This window comes from Phaethon aethereus (genome assembly GCF_964289735.1).
Source record: "Phaethon aethereus genome assembly, chromosome: 5".
Taxonomy (NCBI): Eukaryota; Metazoa; Chordata; class Aves; order Phaethontiformes; family Phaethontidae; genus Phaethon; species Phaethon aethereus.
The window spans coordinates 5,276,807-5,299,646 of record NC_138579.1 but is presented as its reverse complement, the minus strand read 5'-3'; the positions used below and the strand labels follow the sequence as shown (position 1 = coordinate 5,299,646).

The following is a 22,840-nucleotide window of genomic DNA, read 5'->3' as shown; positions in this document are numbered from 1 at the left end:
TTGAGCTACAGGAAACAGGTCACAATCCAGATGACAGCAGAACTCCTGCTGCTTGGAAAGATGTCCGCGCCCTTGGGATACAGCTCCAGGACACCACCCTGACAAGTTGTAGGATAGGAAGTTTCATCAAGCCTTAATTTACCATCAGCAAAACACATCCTGTTCATTTGCTGGACCTCACTTCCCAAAGTTCACATTTTGCATGAGATTTGCATTGCCCCTGAGCATGGGCTCAAAAGAAACACTCACCGACTCTGTGCAAACATCGCTGTTTTCAATAACATTGGTGTCCCCAACAACTTTTCCAATTTCTCTCTCAAGAGATGCCAAAGACTCCTGGGCCTGCAGGGGAGGGAAACACAAAAAAACAGAGAGGCACAAAAAGTTAGCAAAGGCTGAGACGCAAACCCCCATCCCTCCAAAAGCACTAGAGACACAGGGAATCACTGTTCAGGAGGAAATCTGTTTTATGCCAGATTCACTCAGGGGACCAACACATTTGCCAAGATTGACATGTCTCCTTACAATCAGCACGTTGCATGTCAGCCTGCCTGCATTTGAAAGCAATTCTACAGGGAAGCTTTAATAGACTCATGTCAAGTTATTAGGTAAAAATTGTGCAGCAAATTTTTTGTGCGAGAGTAACAGCACAGGCAAGTCTCCAAAACCTTAGTCATAGATCTGCATTTATATAGAATACACCAGGAACCAGGGACATCAGCACAGCTCACTTCATATGTCAACATCCAGTATAATTGTCCTGAGCGAAATGTTTTAAACACCTTACTGCAGCAGGTCTCCTTAAGTCTTCTCACCTCCCAGCAGTGCTTTTTGTGATCATCTGTCCCTGGTCCCAGGACAAGACAAGCCCCACCAGCAGCTCTCCCCACTCCAACCCTGCAAGAACGCAGCCCAAATTCCTTACTATGCATCCGCCACAGAAGGAACAAGGTGTTATACAGTCTGCAGCCAGAGCTCAGCCACTCTGCAGGCTATTCTTGTCTCCATTTATCAATTCTCCCGCAAGAGGCTCATTTCTGGGGTGACAGACAGCAGTGAGACCTCTCACACTTAAAAGATTTCCCACTCCAATCCATCTTGCAAGAGCAGCCACTGAAGATGAGCAGAGGTAACCCACCTGCTTGTCTCCTCAAGCTTGCACAGAGCTAACTTTAAAGATTTGCAGTCTCCTGGGTTGTAGCCAATTTGTAACCACGTGCAAATGGGCAGATGGCTTGTAAATCAACATGTAACCCACTCCCATTTGACACTGGGTTTAAAAGCTTCAGGCTGTGGTGTGGGGCTGTAGGATGGGCTTTTTGTTAGGCTGGGTTTCTTTATTTAAAGAATTACTTGTCAACCCCAAATCACCACTCACTCCCACTGGCACAAAATTATCATGGACAACAGACTCAAAAAAGGCTTTTTAAAAGTGCAACTAACAGCTCTGTTTATCATTTCAACAGACATGCAGATACCTTATTTGAGCTCTTACACCCACAATCCCAGTCATTTGGGGAACCAGTGAGTAGCATGAGACACCCCACAAGGCAGACAGTCTGTACAAGCTGATCACCACGTTTTTCAGCACTGCAAAACTACAGATCTTGAGGGTTTCTACAACATTTAGACCTGCAACTGTTAAGGGTCTCTGCTTACCTTGGGCAAGTCACCAGCTACCTTCTGTCTCTCATTTTGATCAATTTTGAGTCTTGATAGTGTTTCATTTAGCTGTGTTTTCAGCTGCAAAATAGTAACAAAGAAAATCAGTTTCCCTCAACACAGAGATTTCATCTGTCTGTCCCACGGATTAACCCAGTGCACACTGACTGCAAAGGGAGTAAGATTACTAACAATCATTGCACACACTGGATTAGTCAACATGTATGATGAGATTTAAAAGGACAGTCAAGGAAGAGAGACTCCATCTGTAAAGATAATTGTAAAGAATGGAAACTAAAGAAGAGAAGACACAGGCTGGCATCAGCTTCACCAGAAGTGGTTTCAACTTTTAAACTATATTGCCAGTAAGAACATTAGCCATACTGACAGTACATAAGCCTCTCCAGCATTCTTATCACAAGTCAGTCCCGACTTCCACTTAATTCACAGCAAATATGCAAAAATGTAGATTGTCATCTTCCTAATTCAGGCTAAACAGTCACTTTACTGCTGAATAAACCAAAAAGCTTGTCATCTTAATAAAGCACCACTTACTACAACTATGTTGACTTAACCAGTCTGTTTATGTCACATCAAGGCATGAATCACTGACAGGGGTATATTAAGTTGTTGATTGTGTTTAGATTCAATCCAAAAAAGTAAAACTATTTCAGTCAAGAGGGATGAATATGTTGTACTGGCTGCCCTTAAACTACAGCCTTCCAAAGGATATAAATATTTTTTACAAAATATTTCTATTGCTCTTCAACACAGCATACAGAACCAGGCACAGCACTTAAGGCTTGAGCCTCAAATAGGAGTGCTAACAAGAAGCTCGAGTGCCAATTTTGTTGGATTTGTGCCTCTGAAGTGCACTGTGCTAATGTTCACTACTTCTGCTGTCAATCTTCTTGGGAGACAGCAGGGGATTAAAGAAGGAAACAATAGGCTACTCAGAGCCCTGAATTCCCACTGATTCCAAACCCACGTATTATATTTGTCTTGCCCTTGGCAGGTTTCCGCCTTTGGAGCACCTGTCCATGCTGTTTTTCTACATTTTGGGGAAGCACTGGTGAGCTCCTCTGCAGTTTCAGCTTCTCTCCTTGCTCACCTTATAAGTTAGTGGGAAACACATTTTGAAATCCCACCATTTCTACTCCTCAGCCTCCTCCTACCTACTGCAAAACACACTCATATACACTGGACAGCATTCCCAAGCCATCCGCATGAAGGTAGTTGTTTACCACCTCCTCACGCTCCTAACAGCACAGCATCATCAGATTGCAGAGTCGAGCGGCCCTAGCAGGGAGCTCAGCTTTTTAAGCTTTTGTTATTACAGACATAATAGATTGTTGCCTCTCATATTCAAGAGGCTGGCATTTACTGATTAATTCTAAGATATGCATTCAATTCCCATTTCCCTTGCTTTCAAAACGAGAGGCTTTGGTTGCTGAGGCAGGATGCTAATCAATGCTGTACTAGACTTGCCAAGCATACCATTAAACTTAAGCAGATTGTTATGGTGGGTTTGTTTTTTTTTACATCAACTATTTTAACCCTGTTACATTAGCCTGGTGAGACCAGCAGCTCAGCCTGCAGGGACAGCTTGTCCCATCAGCTACTCTAAAACCCACCAAAGACACGGTGACAAAAGACAACCTTCTCCAATCCTGGCTCAAGAGCAAGAAAGCACTGTTCAAACACAAGCAGAGGAAGAATTTGACTGCTCCTGCAGCCTTAACAAAACAAAACAAACACCACACACACATCACTGAAACAAATGAGGTGTGAAAGGACTCAAACTGGAAAACCATGCATCTTTGGGTGTATAGGTCTGGCCTCAGTTAATCCAACTCCTTCAGAAAACCTGATACAGGAGCATTATTGGCTGGAGAGCGTTTCTAGCCAAACACACTGTAAAACAGTGCATGCACCAAGCCAGAACAGCTATTCAGCCACACCAGGATGCCAGCTGCTGAATGGCTGGATACTCTGAATTAATCTAATGTTGGTTTTGGCCAATTTCTGTACATACAGACAAGGATAGAAAAGGCTCTGCGCAGTCAGAGCACAGATACCACAGCTGCATCCTCAAAAGCTTTAGGGGAAAGAAAAAAAACCCCACAACCAGAGAATTATCCTCAAGTTAAACTGATGAGAGCACAACTTCTGTTGCTCCAAGGACATTACATTTGCTGTTGCGTACGTCTACACTATAAAACATTGATTCTCAGGAAGTTTCAGGAATGAAAGTCTTGCAGACTTTGGAAAAGGTCTTAAGAACCAGACATGCTATTGTTAGGAGCAGTGAAAGAGACAAATTGTAAAAGTCAGACTACATAAATGATTGCAATGGACAAAAATATCAAGCTGAAGAGGTTAGCAGAACAGACAGATTTGAAATAAGTCTCCGCTTCGTAGGTATGCTGGGAGCCTAGTTTGTGCCCAGCGGAGAACAAGCTTCTTACCAAATTTAACTCTTCATTCTGTCTTACTGCTTCAGAATATGAATCATCAAGTTTTTTCTGCAATTCAGTCAACAGATCTTTGAGCTGAAATGAAGTTTAGAGTTTTAGGATTTGTCTCCTTAGGATGCCCACTTTTCTTCTGCTCAGTTATTAGTGTGTCGCTCTACCCTAAGGTCACAAGCATATACACTCCTCAGCCACAGGGGCTAAGCATTAGATTAGTTTGCCAGCCAACTGGTAACCAAAAGAAAAAGCACAGTTTGGTTAATTATGTTTACCTCTCTGACTTCTGAAACATAAGTAGATCGTTCTATTTCTGCCTTTTCTAGTTCACTTTCCAAATGTTCTCTCTCTTTTTTAAGCTAGAAACAGAAAAACAGAGTTAAAACAGATGTTTTCAGTGTTTTCTTGCAGTATAATTTTCTTGATTTATTATTAGCTATAAATTTCTATCAAATACTCCATGACATTTAGAGAGCATTTCAAATCCAGTGATCGCACAGCACAGATTTAAACCGTTACATTTCAAAAGAGAACAAGAAAAAGAATTAAGCCCAAGATCATCAACAAGCAGTAAACTGCTCAGTCTCACAAGGAAAAAGCCCCAGTAGGTAAGTACAGAAGTGAAAACCAGGACAATTTCCAGTATTCAGCTTCTGTCCTTAAAAACACTGGCCAAAAGATTCAGCTTAAACCACAGCACAGGCTGCACTACTTAGAGAAGTCCTAGGAAGTTCAGACTTGCAGCATAAAGCCTAAATCATGTTTTAAGTAAAAGAAAGCTTCAAAGACAAAAAAACACCTGCACGTACAGTTTCAACTTCTTTGATTTCTTCCTTTAACCGTTCTACCTCGTGCTCCAAAGAAATGACTGAAGAACGCATCTGCAGTTTTCAAGAAAGATAAATATATCATTTAGTTGGGTTGGTCTAAGACAAAGTCTCCATATACACACAAGCTTGCTTCTAGGATTTAAAAATATTAAGAATGAAATCACAGTGACTGAATAAATTAAGATGCACACTCAAATAATTCAACATACTGAGTCTCTGTTAGAACACCTTTCCTACCTTCTCCCAGCACAAGAACTTCTCTGATAGATAAGAGCCTAGATGCCTGAAAGATTTGGAATATAAGGACTAAGTCAGTTGTCCATTTGTCATGGTAAGGGAAATATCTTTCCTAGACAGGGAAGACTGTCTCCATCCGTGTACTACACGTAGCCAAACCCAGCATACTTAGTCTTATAGAGGCTGCATAAGCAGCAGATGGTAGCACATCTACAGTTCAAGATCTGACAGCCTTTTATATGCCCCTCAAAAAAGATGTTTATAAATCATCTGTTTGCTCTAGGCTCATACTTCTGCTTAATAAATCTGAGTGCCAGAGTACTTCAGAAATAATTCATTAAAAAAAAAAAAAGACCAGTTTGACCTACTTTAACTCTAGATTAGGAAAGAAACATAAAAGGCTTTTTTCTTACCACTTTTGCTAGTAACAGAGCCTTCCTAAAAAGGAAAGCTTTGCAGGCAATTTCAAGTATAATTACTTGATCACAACAGATTAAACAGTATTTTAACAGCTTCCAAAAAATTGTTATGATTATATGATACTTAAATTTTAGCACAAAGAGTCTATATCTGATCACAAAAGGAGTCTGAAAAAAACCAGGTGCTTAACAGAAATACAGTCTGAGTTGCCAGGATCAGAAAATATCTATTCCTGGGCACATTAACAGGACACACGTACATTCCTGAATCTTTGGCTTCCTATCCCATCAGCATTCACTATTACTACGGGCTATTTGGCTGCCTCCTGCACCACAGTGCAAGGACTGTAATGGTCAAAGACCTCACACCCATGCTGTGCATTTGTTCTTGCTACTCTAAAGATGGCAACAGGAATTGCCACACAAATCTAAAGACACCAACAATTCCTCCACTTTTTACGTTTTTTAAATGGAAAGATGTTTCTCAAAAAACTAGAAATCACTCAGCATGAAACCAAGTATAAAAGCACCAAAAATTCTCTCGTTGCAAGGTGGGATTATTCCTATCGTACTGGTTTCAGGCTTCACCTTTTTCATCCACTGGTCACGCACACAAACCAGGCAGCCGAGGCTGTTCTACACCAGCCTTCGCAAGACTCAAACACCCTCTGCAACTTCAAGCAGAAACTGGCTGGCTGCTGCAAAAATACCTGTTTAAGTTCCTTCTGTGATTCTTCAACTTTTATCTTCCATTTGCTTTCTTCCTCTTCCACACTCCTCTGTAGTCTTTGTAAAATCCCCTCCTAAGAGAGAGGAATTTGAAAGCTTACAGCAGAAGAAAAAGGCAACTTGCAACATCACAAGGCACAGGCGACCAGGCATCCTGCTTACCGTCTCTGCCAGCACCGATTTGTATTTCTCACACTCCAGTTGCAGCAGTATGTGCATTTCCTCGGCCTCCTTCAACTTCTGCTCCATAGCCTGGCAAAGGAGAAAAGGGACCAGAAAAGTCACATCTCAGCCGAGAGATCCGAGTTCTATTATTTATCTTATTTCAACAAGCAAGCTGGTATCATTCATGTTGGCAGGTCTTCCTTTCCAAACCATATGAAGACAACAGCAAGTGCCATGTTCACCTATAACTCTCAATACTCACAAATTTTATGAGTTATTGCACTAACTCTGAGTTGCCTTAAAAAAAAAACCAATTACTTGAAAAACAGAACAGGGATTTTGAATTTCATGAACATTTTCAAAATGCACCTTGTGGGGTTGTGAAGATGCAAATACATTTCTGGTTTACAAGATGCAAATATCTATAAAACAATTTTCTTGTCACCTGTTCACCAATTAGAACTTCACAATCCAGAGCACCATCTGCAAGATTTATTTTGCCCTTCTGCTCCACTCTGCTGAGACCCCCCTGAAGTGCTGCATCCAGCTCTGGAGCCCTCAGCACAGAAAAGACATGGGCCTAAAAGACATGGACCTGTTGGAGAGGGGCCAGAGGAGGCCACAAAAATGCTCAGAGGGATGGAACACCTCTCCTGTGAGGACAGGCTGAGAGAGTTGTTCAGACTGGAGAAGAGAAGGCTCTGGGGAGACCTTAGTGCAGCCTTCCAGTACTTCAAGGGGGCCTATAGGAAAGATGGGGACAGACATTTTAGGAGGCCCTCCAGCGCTAGGACAAGGGGTAATGGTTTTAAACTAGAAGGAGGTAGATTTAGACCAGATCTAAGGAACACATTTTTCAGTGAGGGTGGTGAAACCCTGGCCCAGGTTGCCCAGAGAGGTGGTAGATGCCCCATGCCTGGAACCATTCCAGATCAGGTTGGATGGGGCTCTGAGCAACCTGGTCCAGTTGAAGATGTCCCTGCTCATGGCAGGGGGGTTGGACTGGATGAACGTGAAAGGTTCCTTCCAACCCAAACCGTTCTATGATTCCATGATTCTATACTGGAAAAATGCGCCATGCCACACACAAGGAAGCTGTCTACCATTTGTGCCTACCTTGACATCTTCAGATCCTGAAGCCTCTCTCAAGTATTCTTTAGCCATCTTTTCAAACCCACATATCCACTCACTATGACTCTGTTGGGAAAAACATTCAGTTAAAGCTGAGAATAACCTCAATAAATTTATCTTCAGGACATTTGCCTCCTAACTGCATGCTTACGGAGCAGTCTTTCAATCCCCTAATTCCCTGGAGCTAACGTGCAGGCTGACAGCAGTTGTTCAGCTAGTACCACACGAAGCCGAGTAGAGCTGACAGTCGGCAGGCAGCAATCCAGGAACACGAGGTTACGAGCAAGACACAGTTCACAGGGGCTTGAAAGTGCTGAAATAGAACTGGGTGACAGATCTCCCTGGAAGTGTCGGGGCTCGACAAGAAGTATTTGAAGACTTAAGGGAATCTTTTCCAAAATCCCTGAGCAGTTAAAGCCAATGCCTGCCATGTAATTCTAGGGACCTCACTAGGGAGACTGAAGCCTTACAGAAACAGACTTTTTAAACACTATTTCTAGTTCATCCGGAGACTAACTTTAGCACATTTAGGAATATTTTTAAATATGGATATACAAAACCTCTACATGTTACAAAAGAAACACAGATCCCAGTTTTCCAGCCTCACTTCACATCATTCACACACTCTAAGCCACACAAACCCAGCGTACTTCCCTTGCAAACAACTGAAAGCCACAAAGAGTGTAAAATTGGGAATCCGTGGTTTTCAAAAGGAACTTTGGGAACAAAACAAACCCTCTCCATTTGTATTAACTGGCACCAAGGCAGCACAGCCCCTCTGGAAAGGAGGGGGGGGCAGCCACATCTGCACGGCCAGTGCGGAAAATGGATCCCCATCGTGCCGGACAATGAGCAAACAGGCAGCAAACCTCATCCACCCCTGAAAATTTACTATCTTGGTTAGACACAAGATAACACACACAGACGAAATACACTGGGGCAGTTAAACACACAGGATAACAATCACTTTTTTTTGTTTTAACACTTTTCTTGAAGTAACCACCTGCAGCTTTGCCTCTTTGCTGTTGGCAAGCACAGGTATTGCCAGCAGAAGACACTCATGTCCCACTGCAAAAACCCTGGGGCAGAGGGGACCGCAGGGAAGCGCTCCAGACTGCCCAGCACAGCAGGACCAGAGCTCCCCAGCCCCCAGCAGTCAGGTAGGAAGAGCCACTTCTCTTACCACGTTAGAAGGAAGAGAGACTTTAGGGAACAGCTTCTGGAGTAGCTGGCGTGTCTCCACCTCGGCAGCTTCCAAATGCTGTTGCTTCTCCTAAAAAAAGAGAAGGGCTCATGTGAAATTGGGCAACACTCTCCACAGACCTGGCAATAGCCTCTTTCTTTGCCTAGAGTAACTTACTTAACCCAGAAAGTCAATTAAGTGAGAAAGGCTCTATAGTCTCTAAAATTGCCAGTAAACTGCTTCAAAAATTGACACTGAATTGCTTCAGAATTTGGCCTTCATGTTCATGCTTTTAAGCTTTTATTTTCATTAAGTTCTCCTATCTAACCTATTTGTACAGAAAGTACACCATCACTCCCTTGTTCACAACACAAACTACACTGTGCTGAGTAACTGCATCCACAGATCACACCGACCCTGCCACTCAAGTTGAGCGATCTCAGAAACAAGAAATTTGGTCAATCAATGATTTTTTTAAAAATCCATACTTATTTTAAACAATTTTAGGTGGGGAAAAAAAATCACCATAAATTAACATCACCGCATCAAAAACGGAATTCAAGACAAAAGGAAACTTTGTGTTAATGCACATTTGAACCAGGCCAAGAAAGCGAGACTATATCTTCTAAACATTACTTTTAAGTACTCAAGGGGGAGACCATTAAATCCTCCCTCCCCAAGCTTGGATGCAATGGGAAATAATTATTAGAGCTGTGTGACAATCTCCAAGTTTTCTTAGTCATTGCTCTGCAAATATAAATACACAGAGCCAAGGGCACCACCGGTCCATCGTTCTATTTAACACTAAAAGCAGACCAGCCACAGGACATTTACTTGCTGTGCTTGTGGCAGATTGGTTTAATTTAGCCATATGACACCGAGGCTCTCATAAAGGTTAAATGCAGAAAGCCTGAACTCCTGCACAGAAGGCAGCTTTCAGCAAGAAACCTTCACTAATATTTGGGTTTTTCCTTCTTTGACATCAGCGTTACTGTGCCTTGCTGCTCCACATTCCTCTGCTGCAAGAGATCGGTGGCATTAGTAGGTTGAGATTCAGAGACAGAAACGGACAGCAGACATTAGGTTGTGTAGCTGCGCTAAGTGTGTTAATTTTCAGAAATTTAGGAACCACCAAGAAGTGGCAAATGGTTGTTTGATGAAGTCTTCTGACTGCAAGAGAAAGCAGGCAAGCGTTAGCACAGAGCAAAAGCAGGCACACAACTTCTCTGAATGCGGGGCCAAGCAAAGAGCAGAGACATCTCCAAAACACAGATGCACAATCCCAAACCAGAGCTCCTCTGCTTCTAGCTACCTGACTTGTGTTGTTGAAGTTATTTTGATGCTTTTTTGGAAATCTGCATAGTGACAATTAACACCAAATCATGTTCATAGCAAATGCAAGCTCCTTTTAGAGCCATTCACACCCTGTATCACTTTGAACATCGGCTCCGGATGGGACCTGTTGAGCTTCATATTCACAGCTGATACCATTTTTCTTGAGAAGTTCCCAGGTTTTTAAATAATAATCTAGTTCTAGTTCTCCAAGGGTCCAATAAGTTTATTCAAGCACAGTGAAAGCCCAGTAGATGAAAGCAGGTTGCTCACCAGCACAGTTTTTATTCTAGTGCTCCCCACAAAGAAAAAAAACAATTCACAACAGCTCTAACAATTATGCAAACGGAAATCAAAAAACAGCATGCCCACAGATTACGGATTAAAAAAACAAATAAAAGAAACCTAAAGACAAGAGGAAGAAGCAGAGGTGAGAGTATATGAATGATCACTCAGAACAGACTATATTTAAATTGCAGTAAAAGTTAAATGCCTCCATTTCATTTAAAAAACCAGCTGCAGATCTGCTTCTAGCTTAACGCATCATTTCCAGCAGTTAACATTACAACCTTGGCAGTCTTGTTCACTTTGTCCTGCAGCAATTTTTCAGTTGATGCCAATGCTTCCATTGCTTTCCAGTTTTTCTTCCGAAGGTCCTAATCATTTTTAGAAAGAATGATTTCAGTTCAGCCAATATTCAAACTGTTTCCGCTTTTACTTCAGAGATATATTTTGCATTACATTCCACCATTTGCATTTAAATGCTGGTTACTGCAAGATGATTTTGCCGGGTAAAATGACATACACTAGCGAAAACAAGTGTGATGTTCAAAGAGTTTGAATGAAAAGGGGGGGGGGAGGAAATGCCAATTTCTGCCCAACCTGCCCCCATATCCAAAACTGATCCAAGTGTTACTGCAGAGCATAACACGACAGTGACCCCACACTTTGACTGCACTTGTAAGAAGAAAGAGGGAAGTTTTCAAAAGTAGTGAGGAACACAGACACCAAACCACAGATTACACAGAGTGTTAGGCATGTCGCATTGCAGAACCCAGCATGGACCCCAGTATACATGGAGGTGTACACATTTATGCCCCTGATCTTGTCAACCAGATCTAGCTGCGCAGATCCTTCAGCCTCAGCCCAAACCTACTACGCCAGGGCTGATTTTAGAAACATAAAGCTCAGGACCTTGGTTCGCAGCATTCACCCATGCAGCGCTCTCCACTGTGCCCAAAGAAAACTGGTTTGCTCACCAGTGCCCTCCTGGGAGGTTTTGGGATTTCACCAGTGGCAAGCACACCCCAGATCCGCATGGAAACACCACCGTGCCGTGCTGCGCTCCTGTATCTTTCTTGGCGAGGTCATCAAACGTGTACTCCACAGAGGTCAACACGCAAGCTCAGTTAGGAGGCTGAGAGCTCTTATAAAAAGAGCCTCACAGCTCTTATCTAGGAAGGATGGTGGGCCTTGTGGGGAGGTGATTACAGTGCTTGGGATTTAGATTTTTTTTCAACTCTCACAGCAATCTGCTTTAGCAAAGGGATATTTTTGAAAGGCTGCATTTTTTTAATTCACCACGCAAAGTGGCATCCAAACCCTAGCGTGTACCTACACTAGTTTTACTTTACCAATTCCATTTGCCTGCTATCCTAAGGACTGTTTCACAGGACGTAAGAACAAGATTGGATAGAATTGCGACGTTGAAAAGCTGGGACCTACAGGCATGGTCTGCTCTCAGCAGTAGTCAGACTTCTGCTTCCACCACAAAGGGTACTTAGACCACGTAATTCCCCAGGAAACAGGTACACATATGCTCTACGTTTCCAGCTCACCTGTCTTCTGACACTACCCAGACACTTTCCCTGTACTTTTTTTCAGCTCTTAAGCAACACTACTTGCTCGAAAGCTCACATTTTCAGTATTTTTCTTGTGCCTCTTCCTTATATCATCCCATTTTTAAGTAATAGAGCTTATTGCATGGCATTCATTGGATTTTATAGGCTATCAAGGAGACAGGTGAGCTAAAACCCCTGTATTTTAACAGCTTTCTTCCACATAACTTAAAAGATGCCATTCTCTTGCCCTGCACAGGTAACGTATTACAAGGAGGTAACTTCACAGCTCTGTGATGGAAAATACAATCTTTACTTCCACCCACATACTTCAACCCATACTGCACCATCAGCAGCTGCTGTAAAGGAAGGCTTGCTGTCCTTCCCCTCTTTCAGAGGAGCAGGATTAGTCACTCTTAGGAATGGGAAGAGCCAGATCCCAGACCCCTGAAGGTAATGCCTCCTCCCATGTCCCCGCACAAGGGCCATAACTCAGTCAGAGCCCCCTTCATCCTCCCACCCTCTCTCCCCAAGGCCCCTCTTCTTCCCTTGGCAAAGGACATGTTTCTGAACAGGGCTGACAAGGCTTGAATCCAAGTCTGAGAATTTGCTATGGGATGTGTCCCCCAGCAAGTCTCCTCCCTCTCATCAATTCAGCAACTTGTCAAAGAACTGACAAAACTTGGAGCAGTAAAGTAAGGTAAGCTTAGTCACTCCCAAGAAAAGAGAGGAGCGTCCAGGGGACACAACACAGCAGACAACTATCAGAAACATTTTCTTAGCAGAATGCCCCAGGCATTGAGGAGTGCTGTGCACACAGGTTTGGTTGTTCTTTGAAGTTTGGGGGTTTTTTGTTTAGTTTGTTGGGGGGTTTGGGCGGGGACATGGAATTTCCTTACGTTGTTCTTTTTCCTCTGTTGCTCAAAAGCATTTCTCTGAGAGGTGAGCTCATTTTGAAGACTGGCGATTTCCTTCTCTTTCCCTGCAACCCTGAATTAGCAAAGAGAATTATAAACAAGTCAGGAGACATTTAAGACATTTCAAGTGAAGCACTGACACCCTTTCATGTACACTAACTTTCCTTCCCTGCCAGCAACACACTCTTTGAAAAGCTGCTCTCACTGACTTGGCAGTACTGCTTGCTTCCTACCGCTCTGTGAACTGTGGACTGCCAGAGCAAAGCCCATTGTAAAGCTGTTGTTTGCCTACAACAGGCATCTGCACACATTTATCAAGGCCACAGGAAGGCAACACATTAGATGAGGATAAGTCAGCCAGCCCACGCTATTACAATGCCACAAAACAGGCACTGCCTGCTGGATAAGAGCATTATTTTTCAAGCACCTAGTCCACAATTTATAAATCTTTTAACTTAAAAGAAAAATAATTCAGCCAGTCAAAAATGCATGACAGTGGCAATTTGCGTAGCACAGTATAAGCCAGCATGATACTAACTTCTACATAGTCCTTTAGTGCACTTCAGCTCTACATTATACCACACTTTTACCCCTGAGATTTTCCTTGGGAAAAGGTTTCTACCAGATGATTTTATAATATGAACAACAACCCTCTAAGCTGAAGTTCCAAGAAAAAAGCTTGTCACTTTTGCTTGAAACACCAACATTTAACTCTTCAGACACAGAGCTGAGCTGGCATACATTCAAAATTAAATCAATCATGGCTTCCTTACACTGTGGGCACGACATACTGCATACTGCAGAAGACTGCAGCTGAGGATTTTTAGCATGAGCAGAATCTCTATGTTTAAGTTTCCTTAGATAGTAAAGTGAGGTTTTTTTATTGTCCACTTCCAACTCACTGTTATTGTACATTTGGCATTTATTTCATCTTTTAAGTTTCCTGAGTGATAACTAAAATGAAGCGCTTATCTATTGCATTCAGCTTTTGGCAGTACTCACACTTGCAGAAGCTCCTCACTTTGGACAGCGAGAGATGCCTACAAACAGATCAGAAACACATTAGGAGCTGATCAGCAGCGAAGAGTGATGCCGAGGGCACGATCTGCCTTGTTAACCAGGCACTGCTGCAACACTAGCAGCTGCACTCTCGGCCTTCGAGGGAGTCCTGTCCAGCCTCTTTTGGCCAGAACAACCTTGGCCGTCATACAGCATGTAAAGACAGGGGTGGAAAGCTAGACAGGAGCACAGCAGGCGTGCACAAGACTGCAAACTCACATGATAAAGGGAAGCAGAAACAGATATGCAAGCCAGAAAAGCTAGCTGAGTGTAATCCTGAAGCTGTCCCCAGATTTGCATGGTCAATACAACTACTGGTTTTCCATGCCATCCATACAAGCTACCACCACCCCCTCTGACTTCACTCAGTAACACTGCAATTGGAAGCTCTACCTGTTTGCAGTTCTCCTGCTTTAATTCTTGAATTTGAACTTTAAAAGATTCATTTTCCTTTTGCACATCCTGTTGAAAGAAGACAGGCAATATATACATTCATGTATACATACAGATACACACTCGCGATACATACACTCCTTAAAAGACAAGGCCCTTCTATCAAAGCTTCACCTGCAACTGTTTTACTTGGCTTGCCATTTCTCTCTCTTTTTCTTCCACCACAGCTTTCAACTTCTTCATTTGTTCTTCTTCCCCTTTCAACCTGCAGAGATGGTTGAAAAGGAATAAAAAGGGTTAAAGCAAGAATTTATGCTGAAAAGGGACACACACTCTAGCAGGGACAGTTTTCAGCAGCAGAAGTTCAATACATTTTGTATGCTAGATATAACAATCAGCCAAAAGGAGAGCGCACACACACACACAGAAGAAGCCATTGCACTATGGCTCCAAACCAAGAAAGCCGACAAAAATACATGCCAGCTGCAACAACATGCATTGCAAACACTTGCCTGCTAAGAACTGGCCTGAAGCAAGCCAAGTCATTTCACATGTCAATCAGCAAACATATTTAGTCATAGCTGATCTCAACAGCTGATCTCCAGAGCCAAAGTGGGAGAGAAGCAACTGATCACCTGAGTAAATCCTGCAAGCCAGATGGCTCTGAAAGTGCCAGGGACAGTCTCCCAAAGGTGAGGCTGCCTTAGGTACCACACAACTGGCTACACAGGAGCCCTGCAGGGAGGGCAGCATATTACAAGAGCTGCATTGAAGACAGAGCCCTTCTTGGCACAGTCTCATACAACCTTCCTCTGACTTAGAGCAGCCAGACAAAGCAGAGTCAAAAGAGAGGAAAGTCTGGCAGCATTTCTCCATAAAAAAAGGAGCTGGAGAATTGGCTATTGCATCTCAGACAGAAAATGGCAAACTGTATCTGTTCATTGCTTTTACCGACTCAGCCACAGGCACTTAAATCCACACTCTTTTAAACACGCTAAACAGAAGGAGAAATTATCACGAGACACAAGAAGTAGCAGCATTTTCACTAGTTAGTGGAGCCCTGGGTGATCATTCACTTTTGCAAAGTGTATGAGCGCTACTACTTAGGCACGCCAGGCAGGGACGCCAGACGCTTGCTATTATACACGGCAGCAGACGCACTGGCTGGTGTACGTCCATCAGCACTAACAGCTTATTTTAGCAAAGCCCATAAAATTCTTGAAACCAATTCATACATTCCAATTTAAGATAAACGCCAGCACTGAATACATGTTATTCAGCAGGCACTTGAGAAACTGCTACTAAGCATACTCACAGGCTCTCCAGGTTCTGGACTTGGGATGCGGCAGGTACCTGAAAAACAAAGCAGTTCCCAATCTCATTTTGATGGCACAGTAAAGCTTTCAAATTAGCAGCAACTCTTTGTGTGAGCAGGGGCACCACACAGCTTGCAAGATACTTGCCAAGAAATACCAGGAACTTTGCATCACACATCACTCCAAGAATATCTATAAACATGATGCATTTCAGAAGCACAGCTTACACCAAGCATCCCAAACTTCACACCAGCCAACTTCTGTCCATTCCACCTCTCCCCTGGGATAAATGCCTGTCTAGACATCCACCCAAAGTAAGAGCACAACTCACTTTCTCCCCTTTAACATTGACAAAAATCCAAATTGAGCTAGAATACCACCTTATTGGAAAAATTCTTCCATTAAATAATGCCTGGCTTCAAGGATGTCCAGTTACCTGTTCTCAAGTCCAGTGCAGGAAATGAAAAGCCAAAATATTCCAGCCAGTTGCAACTTCTGCAACAGGTAAAGGCAGGAAGGAATCACAGCAAAGCCTGACCACTTCACGAGGAGCTGCTATGTTCAGTTACAGCAAGAGTTTCTCCATGACCGTGGCCCTACAGATATGCTATTTCAGTCTGGCAAGGAGGTACCTATGACACAGCTATGATTCTATGAGCTTCAAAGTTTTCAGACCACCAAAGCTACTCATTATGCAGAGTATCCTCATGCATAGTATCATCCAGGTTAAGGAAAAGCTCTCAGAACTTGTTACCCATGTAAAACCTGTTTTGGATGAAGACAGTTGAACTAGTGGCTCTCTGCACTGTAGATTAGCAGTTTAGTCAAGTAGGATTTAAAATAGCTCTGTAGGTTGAAGCCAATGCTTTGTGAGAGGTTGACAACAAAACCAACATCTTACAGTTCAACTAAGCAGCACTCCCAAACCACATCCACTCTGCAGGCCGTACCTGTTGGAGCTGTTGCAGGTTCTGTTGTTCTAACTCCTGAATTTTACTGGTCAATTGTGCAATTGTATCCTTCTGACCCTTTGGACAAAAAAAAAAGTTTAGAAGTGTAAGTGTAACTTTTCCACAGTCAGAAATACTGCAACAGAACTTATTTCCCTTTAGAATACCAGCGAAGCTTACCTGCAGCCATTCTCCTTTCTTAACAATCTCTTCCTCCTTCTCTTCCAATAAGGCCTCCATGGTTTTCACCTGCTTTTCCTTCCCCTTCAACCTGTACCATTAGACACACATAGACACACAGCATAAACCCTTGCTCTTTTAACCACCTGAAAAAAGACATTCCATGCTTTGCAGCACGTAACAAAAGCAGCATATTTGATCAAAGGCAGAAACACTATTCACCTGCTAAAAATCAATGTATGAACAATTCCACCTCAGTCTGGGTCAGCAGGAGATGCCCTTGATCAATGTTACTGTTCATCAAGTGAAAGAGACAAAGTCTGCCCCATCATATATTGCAGGAATTTCACACACATGTTCTCCTCATCTGAAAACACTTCATTCCCCCCTGCAGTTGGGATCACAAGGGACTGACAACTGTGGTAGCTCAATTCTCACTCATCCACCCAGCTACAACATAGGTATTACCAAAGTAAGTTTGCCATGGTGCCTTGCCTACATTCTTCCATTCTGACTTGAATTTAATCCCTTGTAGTTTAATTGGGGCTCATGAAGCCATGAAGCACTTCATCTTGTTTGCTGTCTCGGTAGATGTGTGCCCTAATTAGAAATACCTGGTCCTGCCTGAGACCAGCGTTAACAACCTGGATCAATTCATGCAAAGCAGAGACACACGTATGCTGTTTTTGTTACATGCTGCAAAGCACAGGATATTTCTTTTTTCAGATGGATAAAAGAGGCAAGAACATTTTGACTTAAAATAGACTGGAGCAGGGAAGCGAGGGGTGCACAGGGCAGCTCAGACATGTTAACAACTGTACTTACAGAGTCTGAAGTTCTTTGACTTGTGATGTAATCGACACCTAAAGAAAATAATCAGTACTTCAATGCACATGGGAAAGACAAATGCTATAAACTACTCTAGGAAGAAAAAGAGGGAAAAAGCCATTAGACATTATTGAAATAGGCACTATTTGTTACAGTTATGTAAGCATAAACATGCCTTTTTTTGTGGGAAAATAAATTATGAGAAGCCAAGTGTCTCCACTATTTACTTTTCCCACATTTAAAGTGTGACTTCCAGAGCAGAGAAGAAACCAGTGCAAATGGGAACACAAGCAGGCCTGCTGGAGCACCCTTCCACCACTGATGATGACAGCCACCTCACTAGCAACTGCAGCTCAAGTCGGAGATCATCCGTGGTCATTTAGACCTTTGCACAAGCAAGTGCTTTTTAGACGCTCTCTGCAATGTCAGCACTCCCTTAAATTCCCATTCTGAGGCTGAACATGGATTGAAGAAACAAGATTTAGTGGGAATATTTCCATTGAATTTTGTATAAAAGCCTGACAGGGGCTGTGTGTGTAGATACTGGCTGTCCAAACTGCTAGTTTAGTTTAGTCGTTTACCACAACATGGCAAGAGTTTCAAACGTTCCCTAAAACCTCTATTCTGCTTGCAGGAGACCAAAAGGTACATAATACACCACCTTTGGAGCAAGCATCCCTCATATGTAGCTTTCTAGAGACAGCAGCTCTAAGTTGCATTTTGTTCTGGGTTCCATGTCAGTTCCAGGGAAGGAAACACACACAAACAATTCCTCCAGTTCCTGGGAATTTGCTTTGGAGGAAAAGCCCAAGACAGAAACACATTCTATGAAGGTTTGCCTAAAAAGGACAAAACTTTATCACTAAGAAAAGAAAAAGGGGGTGACATGTTGGAATGTAGCTAGAAAGACAGAAAAAAGCACAGACCAAAAAAAAAAACAACCCCCACATCAACAAGCAAGCAAACTTCCTGACAGCACGATGGATTAAGCTGCCCACAGAATGGGCTCCCTAGGGAAACGTGGGTTCCCGTTGTTTGGATGCTAGACAGCAAGCATGCCAAAAAAGCCAATACTCCTCCATTTCTGCATTCCTGATAGCTAGAGTAAGCTTACTCTGCCAAGACAGGCTTTCTTTGGATAGCGGAAAGAAAACAGTCTTAAGTTTACCTGGAAACCAGATCCTATTTGGGCCTGTTGTATTGTTCTAGCAACACAGAAAGGCCAAAAGGAGAAGCACCTTCAGCACTTGAGATTTCTGAGTTGCCAGCCCCAAAGGATGTCCCAGGTCTTCATGCTTACTACAGTGACAGTATGCAATGTGCCCAGTCAGAGCTAATGCTACAATGCTTTAAGGTATAGTTTGAAGTTTGGCAAGCTCAGGCATCCAGAGGAATAGGGTTTCTGAAGGACAGCAGTAGCTATATTACATATTTATGGCTTTATATCCAAGAATAGTGTTGGCTCTACCATTAAAAACTTCCCCTACCCAACAGCATTCACCAGTGAAAAAAAACACACTAAAACAGAATGAGTGAGCAGTGCATCCAAGGCAAGGCTGTTTCACACTTCTGACACTAAGGTATTTTACCTGTTTTTCCATCTCAAGCTGGGAATTTCCTACTTCTTCTTTCAGAGCCTCTATTTCCTGTGTCAAAGCCTTTTCAATGACAAAACAGACAGGATTGGACAATGGAAACACAAAAACGCCACAAAAATGGATGCTACAAATTCATCACTATAGAATGCCATGCAGTAACAAATAAATGGTAGTCAGTGGCATAGACCTAGAAAGCAAAGTAGGTATCGCAGAGACAGATACCTGAACAGTCTTCTCCTTGCTTGCTACTTTAAGGATTTCGGCTTGTAGGAGTTCTTCCACCGATTTTATTTTTCCATCCTTCTCATGGATCCTTAAAAAGAGTAGGGGAACAACATTAGCTGGCTGAACAAATGGGTTACTTGAGCAAATACACAAGCTTTGGTTCTGCTACCACATCACCAGCCTCTGGGATCCACAGTGGGACCAAGCAGGAGAAACAAACAGGAGGATTAAGACTGGGAATAGTGCAGAACAAGCTGGCTTTCTATGATCAGTAGTTCACGTGCTAAATAGATATTATTAGTGTCCAAAAATGCAAATTTTATATATCAGTAGTCTCTAGAATGACACACACTTAACTTCAGCCTTCACTGGATATTCCAGCAAAGTATTTATCAACTTCAAATACACACACACACACACACACAGAGAACAAACTCACTCCTTTTAGAGCGCCTACTGAAGACAAACAACTATCTGACAATTCAGCGCAATACCTTGTAAGGCTTATGAAGTTAATTGCTTAGCAGAAAAACAACTGGATTTTGAAAGGGTATTGATCTGACACGATGTGTTTCTGAAGTGATAACGCTTCCTGCCACACACACACACTTCATCCAGTTAAAAGCAAATCATTTCAGGGAAGCAAAACACTTGTAGTCATGGAATTAAGACAGACAGAAGTAACAACCAGAAATTAAATCTGAGCAGTAACTTACACTTTCTGGAGTTCTTCCACCAGTGATTGGAAGGAAACCTATTCAAAACAGAGCTTCAACTTAGAAAAACAGAGGAGAGCAAAACTATCTGCAAGCTTTGAGGGGTAAGGAGTAGAGCTTGAGTACTCTGGCACTGGGTAAACTACGTAACAGCCTAACAATTTTATCTATCTGGCTGCTCCTGAGAAAATTAGCTGTTGGCCTCCAGTTCCTGGCAAATCAGTAATACCAAGTCTACTGCAAGTTCCAGGAAATCAACAGCAAACCTACCCCATCTTTACCAGGAGAGGCTGAGGTTAGGGACAAGCATTTGATCAGCTATCCTTTTCATACTGGCACTACTGTACACCTCTCCACAGTTACTGTGCTTCTCCTCTCCCATTAATGATTTTCTAGAAACTAAGTGCCCTCCCAAGTTGTCCAAGCAGAGCTGGATGTCAAGGAAAAGCACCTCCCCATCACACATCAAAAACAAATATTACTGTGACAGTACCACTGAACAGAGACATAAATAGAAGGGGGTTAAGTCACACCTGCACACGTGTGGACTAATATTAGAAGGCTCAAATTATTGCCTAACTAAAGCTGATGCAGCATGAGCTGCCTACCAGCCACGCTTGCTGCACTAGGCTTCTGGAAAAAAGCAATCCATGGCCATTTCAGTGCGTAGCACACTAACCAACCCAGAACTGCCACTGATCAGAACCTTTACATCTGCCATGTTTCTGACACTTATGCAAAAGTAGTATTTGACAGAAGTATCAGCTTCCAGACCAACACTGTAAGGAAACAGGATGCTTTGCCAACAGGCTTCAAAAGACATCTTCACCTTTTTCCCTTGACTTTTGCAACCACAGCAAGATTCTTTCAGATTTAGTTTAGGTGTAATAAAAGTCTTAGATGAAAAGTACTACCTGCTCTGATTGCTGAATTTGCAGACTTTGAAGTTCTTTTCTCAAGGATGAATTTTCCATTCGCAGTGCCTTTGAAAGCAGACACACAGATAATGAAAGACTCATTTGTTGGGGAAAAAGTGTTAAGCTTGAATGATTTCTTTTAGAGCAAGTGAAAGACTTTGAAAGTCTGAAAGAGACCCCCCACACACCTCTGCAGCAGTTGGAGTTAAAGTATTCAATGGACTATTTATTCATTACGGACAACTCGGAGTGGACTTCAATCTACAAAGGAAGCTAGAATCCAGGGAAACATCACGGTGACATGCTCACATCTTTGACTGTTTAGTAACCTGACAGTTTGCTAGTGTGCAACCCCTCCCCAGTACAGGGGTGTCAGCGATGCACCTGGAATTTAGGGACATTAAGACAGTGAGCATTGTCTGGGCTATGTCCAGGTAGCCAGGACACAGCTTTCCAGCAAAACCCAGCGGAAAATAGACAGGGATTTTTGTAGTGGCTTTCCAGACTTCTCATCACTAGCTTCATTATAAAGAGAACAGGAAGAAAATACCTTTAGTATCATCCCAGAAGGTGTCGCTAGTTTATGATTATTTTAACCTTTCAGATTACCAACTAAGCAAGAAGATGCAAGAGTCCCATTCTGCCACGTTTTTACAAAACACCCTTTGCTAAAGACAGAGTTGTTGCAGACTAGGCCAAGCATACAGCTCTGGAAATGTATTCACTTTATTCCAAAAGACACCAGGTTCAGATGCTTGCAAAATCTGCTCTAGACAAAGTAGAGAAGCACTTACCGTGCGCCATCAACGTTCATGCTTAGTCTATCTTACCAAAAGGTTTTAACCTTGCCTCCACAAGATGCTTTTCCTATTCAAAGGGAATGATCTCAGACCGCACTACGAGTGCTCAAACATACACTTTACACAAGAGCACTTAATCTCTGCTCCCCCATAAAAAGCTAATGGGAGATTTTACCTTCAGCTCCTCCTCTTTATTAGCCACCTGTATGAGTCCTGCCTCAAGCAGCTCTTCAACAGTCTTGATTTTATCATCCCGCTCTCTCATGCTGAGAAATCAAAAGTGTGTATTAGGAAAAAGACAGTGTAACCTTTGAAGGCATTTTAGCTATCAACAGCAACATTGCTGCCAGAACTGGATCTTTATTTAGGCTCCGATTCAAAGGAAAAGTTTCTTACCTTCTTTCCATCTGCTCTAACAAATCTTTGTTCGCCTATAAAAAAACAAACACAGGGTGATTGGATCAATAATGGTTTGGGTTTTTAAAACAAGAAATAAACTGAAAAGTTAACCAGAAGCTTAGTTACCACACTAATTCAGAAGGGAAAATAAAGTAAGGGGAGAATGTCTTCATGGCACATGTGTCTAATACTGATGCTGGAAAGATGTCAATCTTTCAGGGGAGGTACAGATCCACTCCACATGCCTTCATGATTTTACACTGATGGACTACAGGACTTCTGGCAACAAGATGTGGGACACAGGATCCCAGTGATCCTAGGGAGCGTCAAGCATGCCAAGCACTGTGCAGCATCTAATCCATAGCAGCCAGCTCAATACCTGAAAAATCTGCCTCTTTTGATCACTTATGGAAACCACAAGCTCCACCCAAGACTCACTCCGCAGAACATTTACAATTTCTCAACAACACATTGTGAGAGACTACATGAGAAACATAAGCCAGCTACCAAGAAAAATCAACCCCACTATTTCAGACAGGGCACCA

At 42.7% G+C, this 22,840-nt stretch overlaps 1 protein-coding gene across 1 annotated transcript in view; it reads right to left on the bottom strand.

The window, feature by feature from the left end:
* Positions 1–22,840, bottom strand: part of KTN1 (kinectin 1) — a gene marked incomplete at its 5' end in the record, with an annotated part of 52,860 nt that overhangs the window by 4,981 nt on the left and 25,039 nt on the right. The window contains 24 exons of the mRNA XM_082000640.1: positions 250–342; positions 1,660–1,743; positions 4,131–4,214; positions 4,409–4,492; positions 4,943–5,014; positions 6,330–6,422; positions 6,511–6,600; positions 7,630–7,710; positions 8,828–8,917; positions 10,729–10,815; positions 12,897–12,987; positions 13,917–13,954; positions 14,367–14,435; positions 14,541–14,631; positions 15,682–15,719; positions 16,633–16,710; positions 16,813–16,903; positions 17,638–17,675; positions 19,230–19,298; positions 19,461–19,551; positions 20,180–20,217; positions 21,094–21,162; positions 22,072–22,162; positions 22,293–22,327. Of these exons, the coding sequence (XP_081856766.1) occupies positions 250–342; positions 1,660–1,743; positions 4,131–4,214; positions 4,409–4,492; positions 4,943–5,014; positions 6,330–6,422; positions 6,511–6,600; positions 7,630–7,710; positions 8,828–8,917; positions 10,729–10,815; positions 12,897–12,987; positions 13,917–13,954; positions 14,367–14,435; positions 14,541–14,631; positions 15,682–15,719; positions 16,633–16,710; positions 16,813–16,903; positions 17,638–17,675; positions 19,230–19,298; positions 19,461–19,551; positions 20,180–20,217; positions 21,094–21,162; positions 22,072–22,162; positions 22,293–22,327 (1,785 nt within the window). The remainder of the gene's footprint in view (positions 1–249; positions 343–1,659; positions 1,744–4,130; positions 4,215–4,408; positions 4,493–4,942; positions 5,015–6,329; positions 6,423–6,510; positions 6,601–7,629; positions 7,711–8,827; positions 8,918–10,728; positions 10,816–12,896; positions 12,988–13,916; positions 13,955–14,366; positions 14,436–14,540; positions 14,632–15,681; positions 15,720–16,632; positions 16,711–16,812; positions 16,904–17,637; positions 17,676–19,229; positions 19,299–19,460; positions 19,552–20,179; positions 20,218–21,093; positions 21,163–22,071; positions 22,163–22,292; positions 22,328–22,840) is intronic.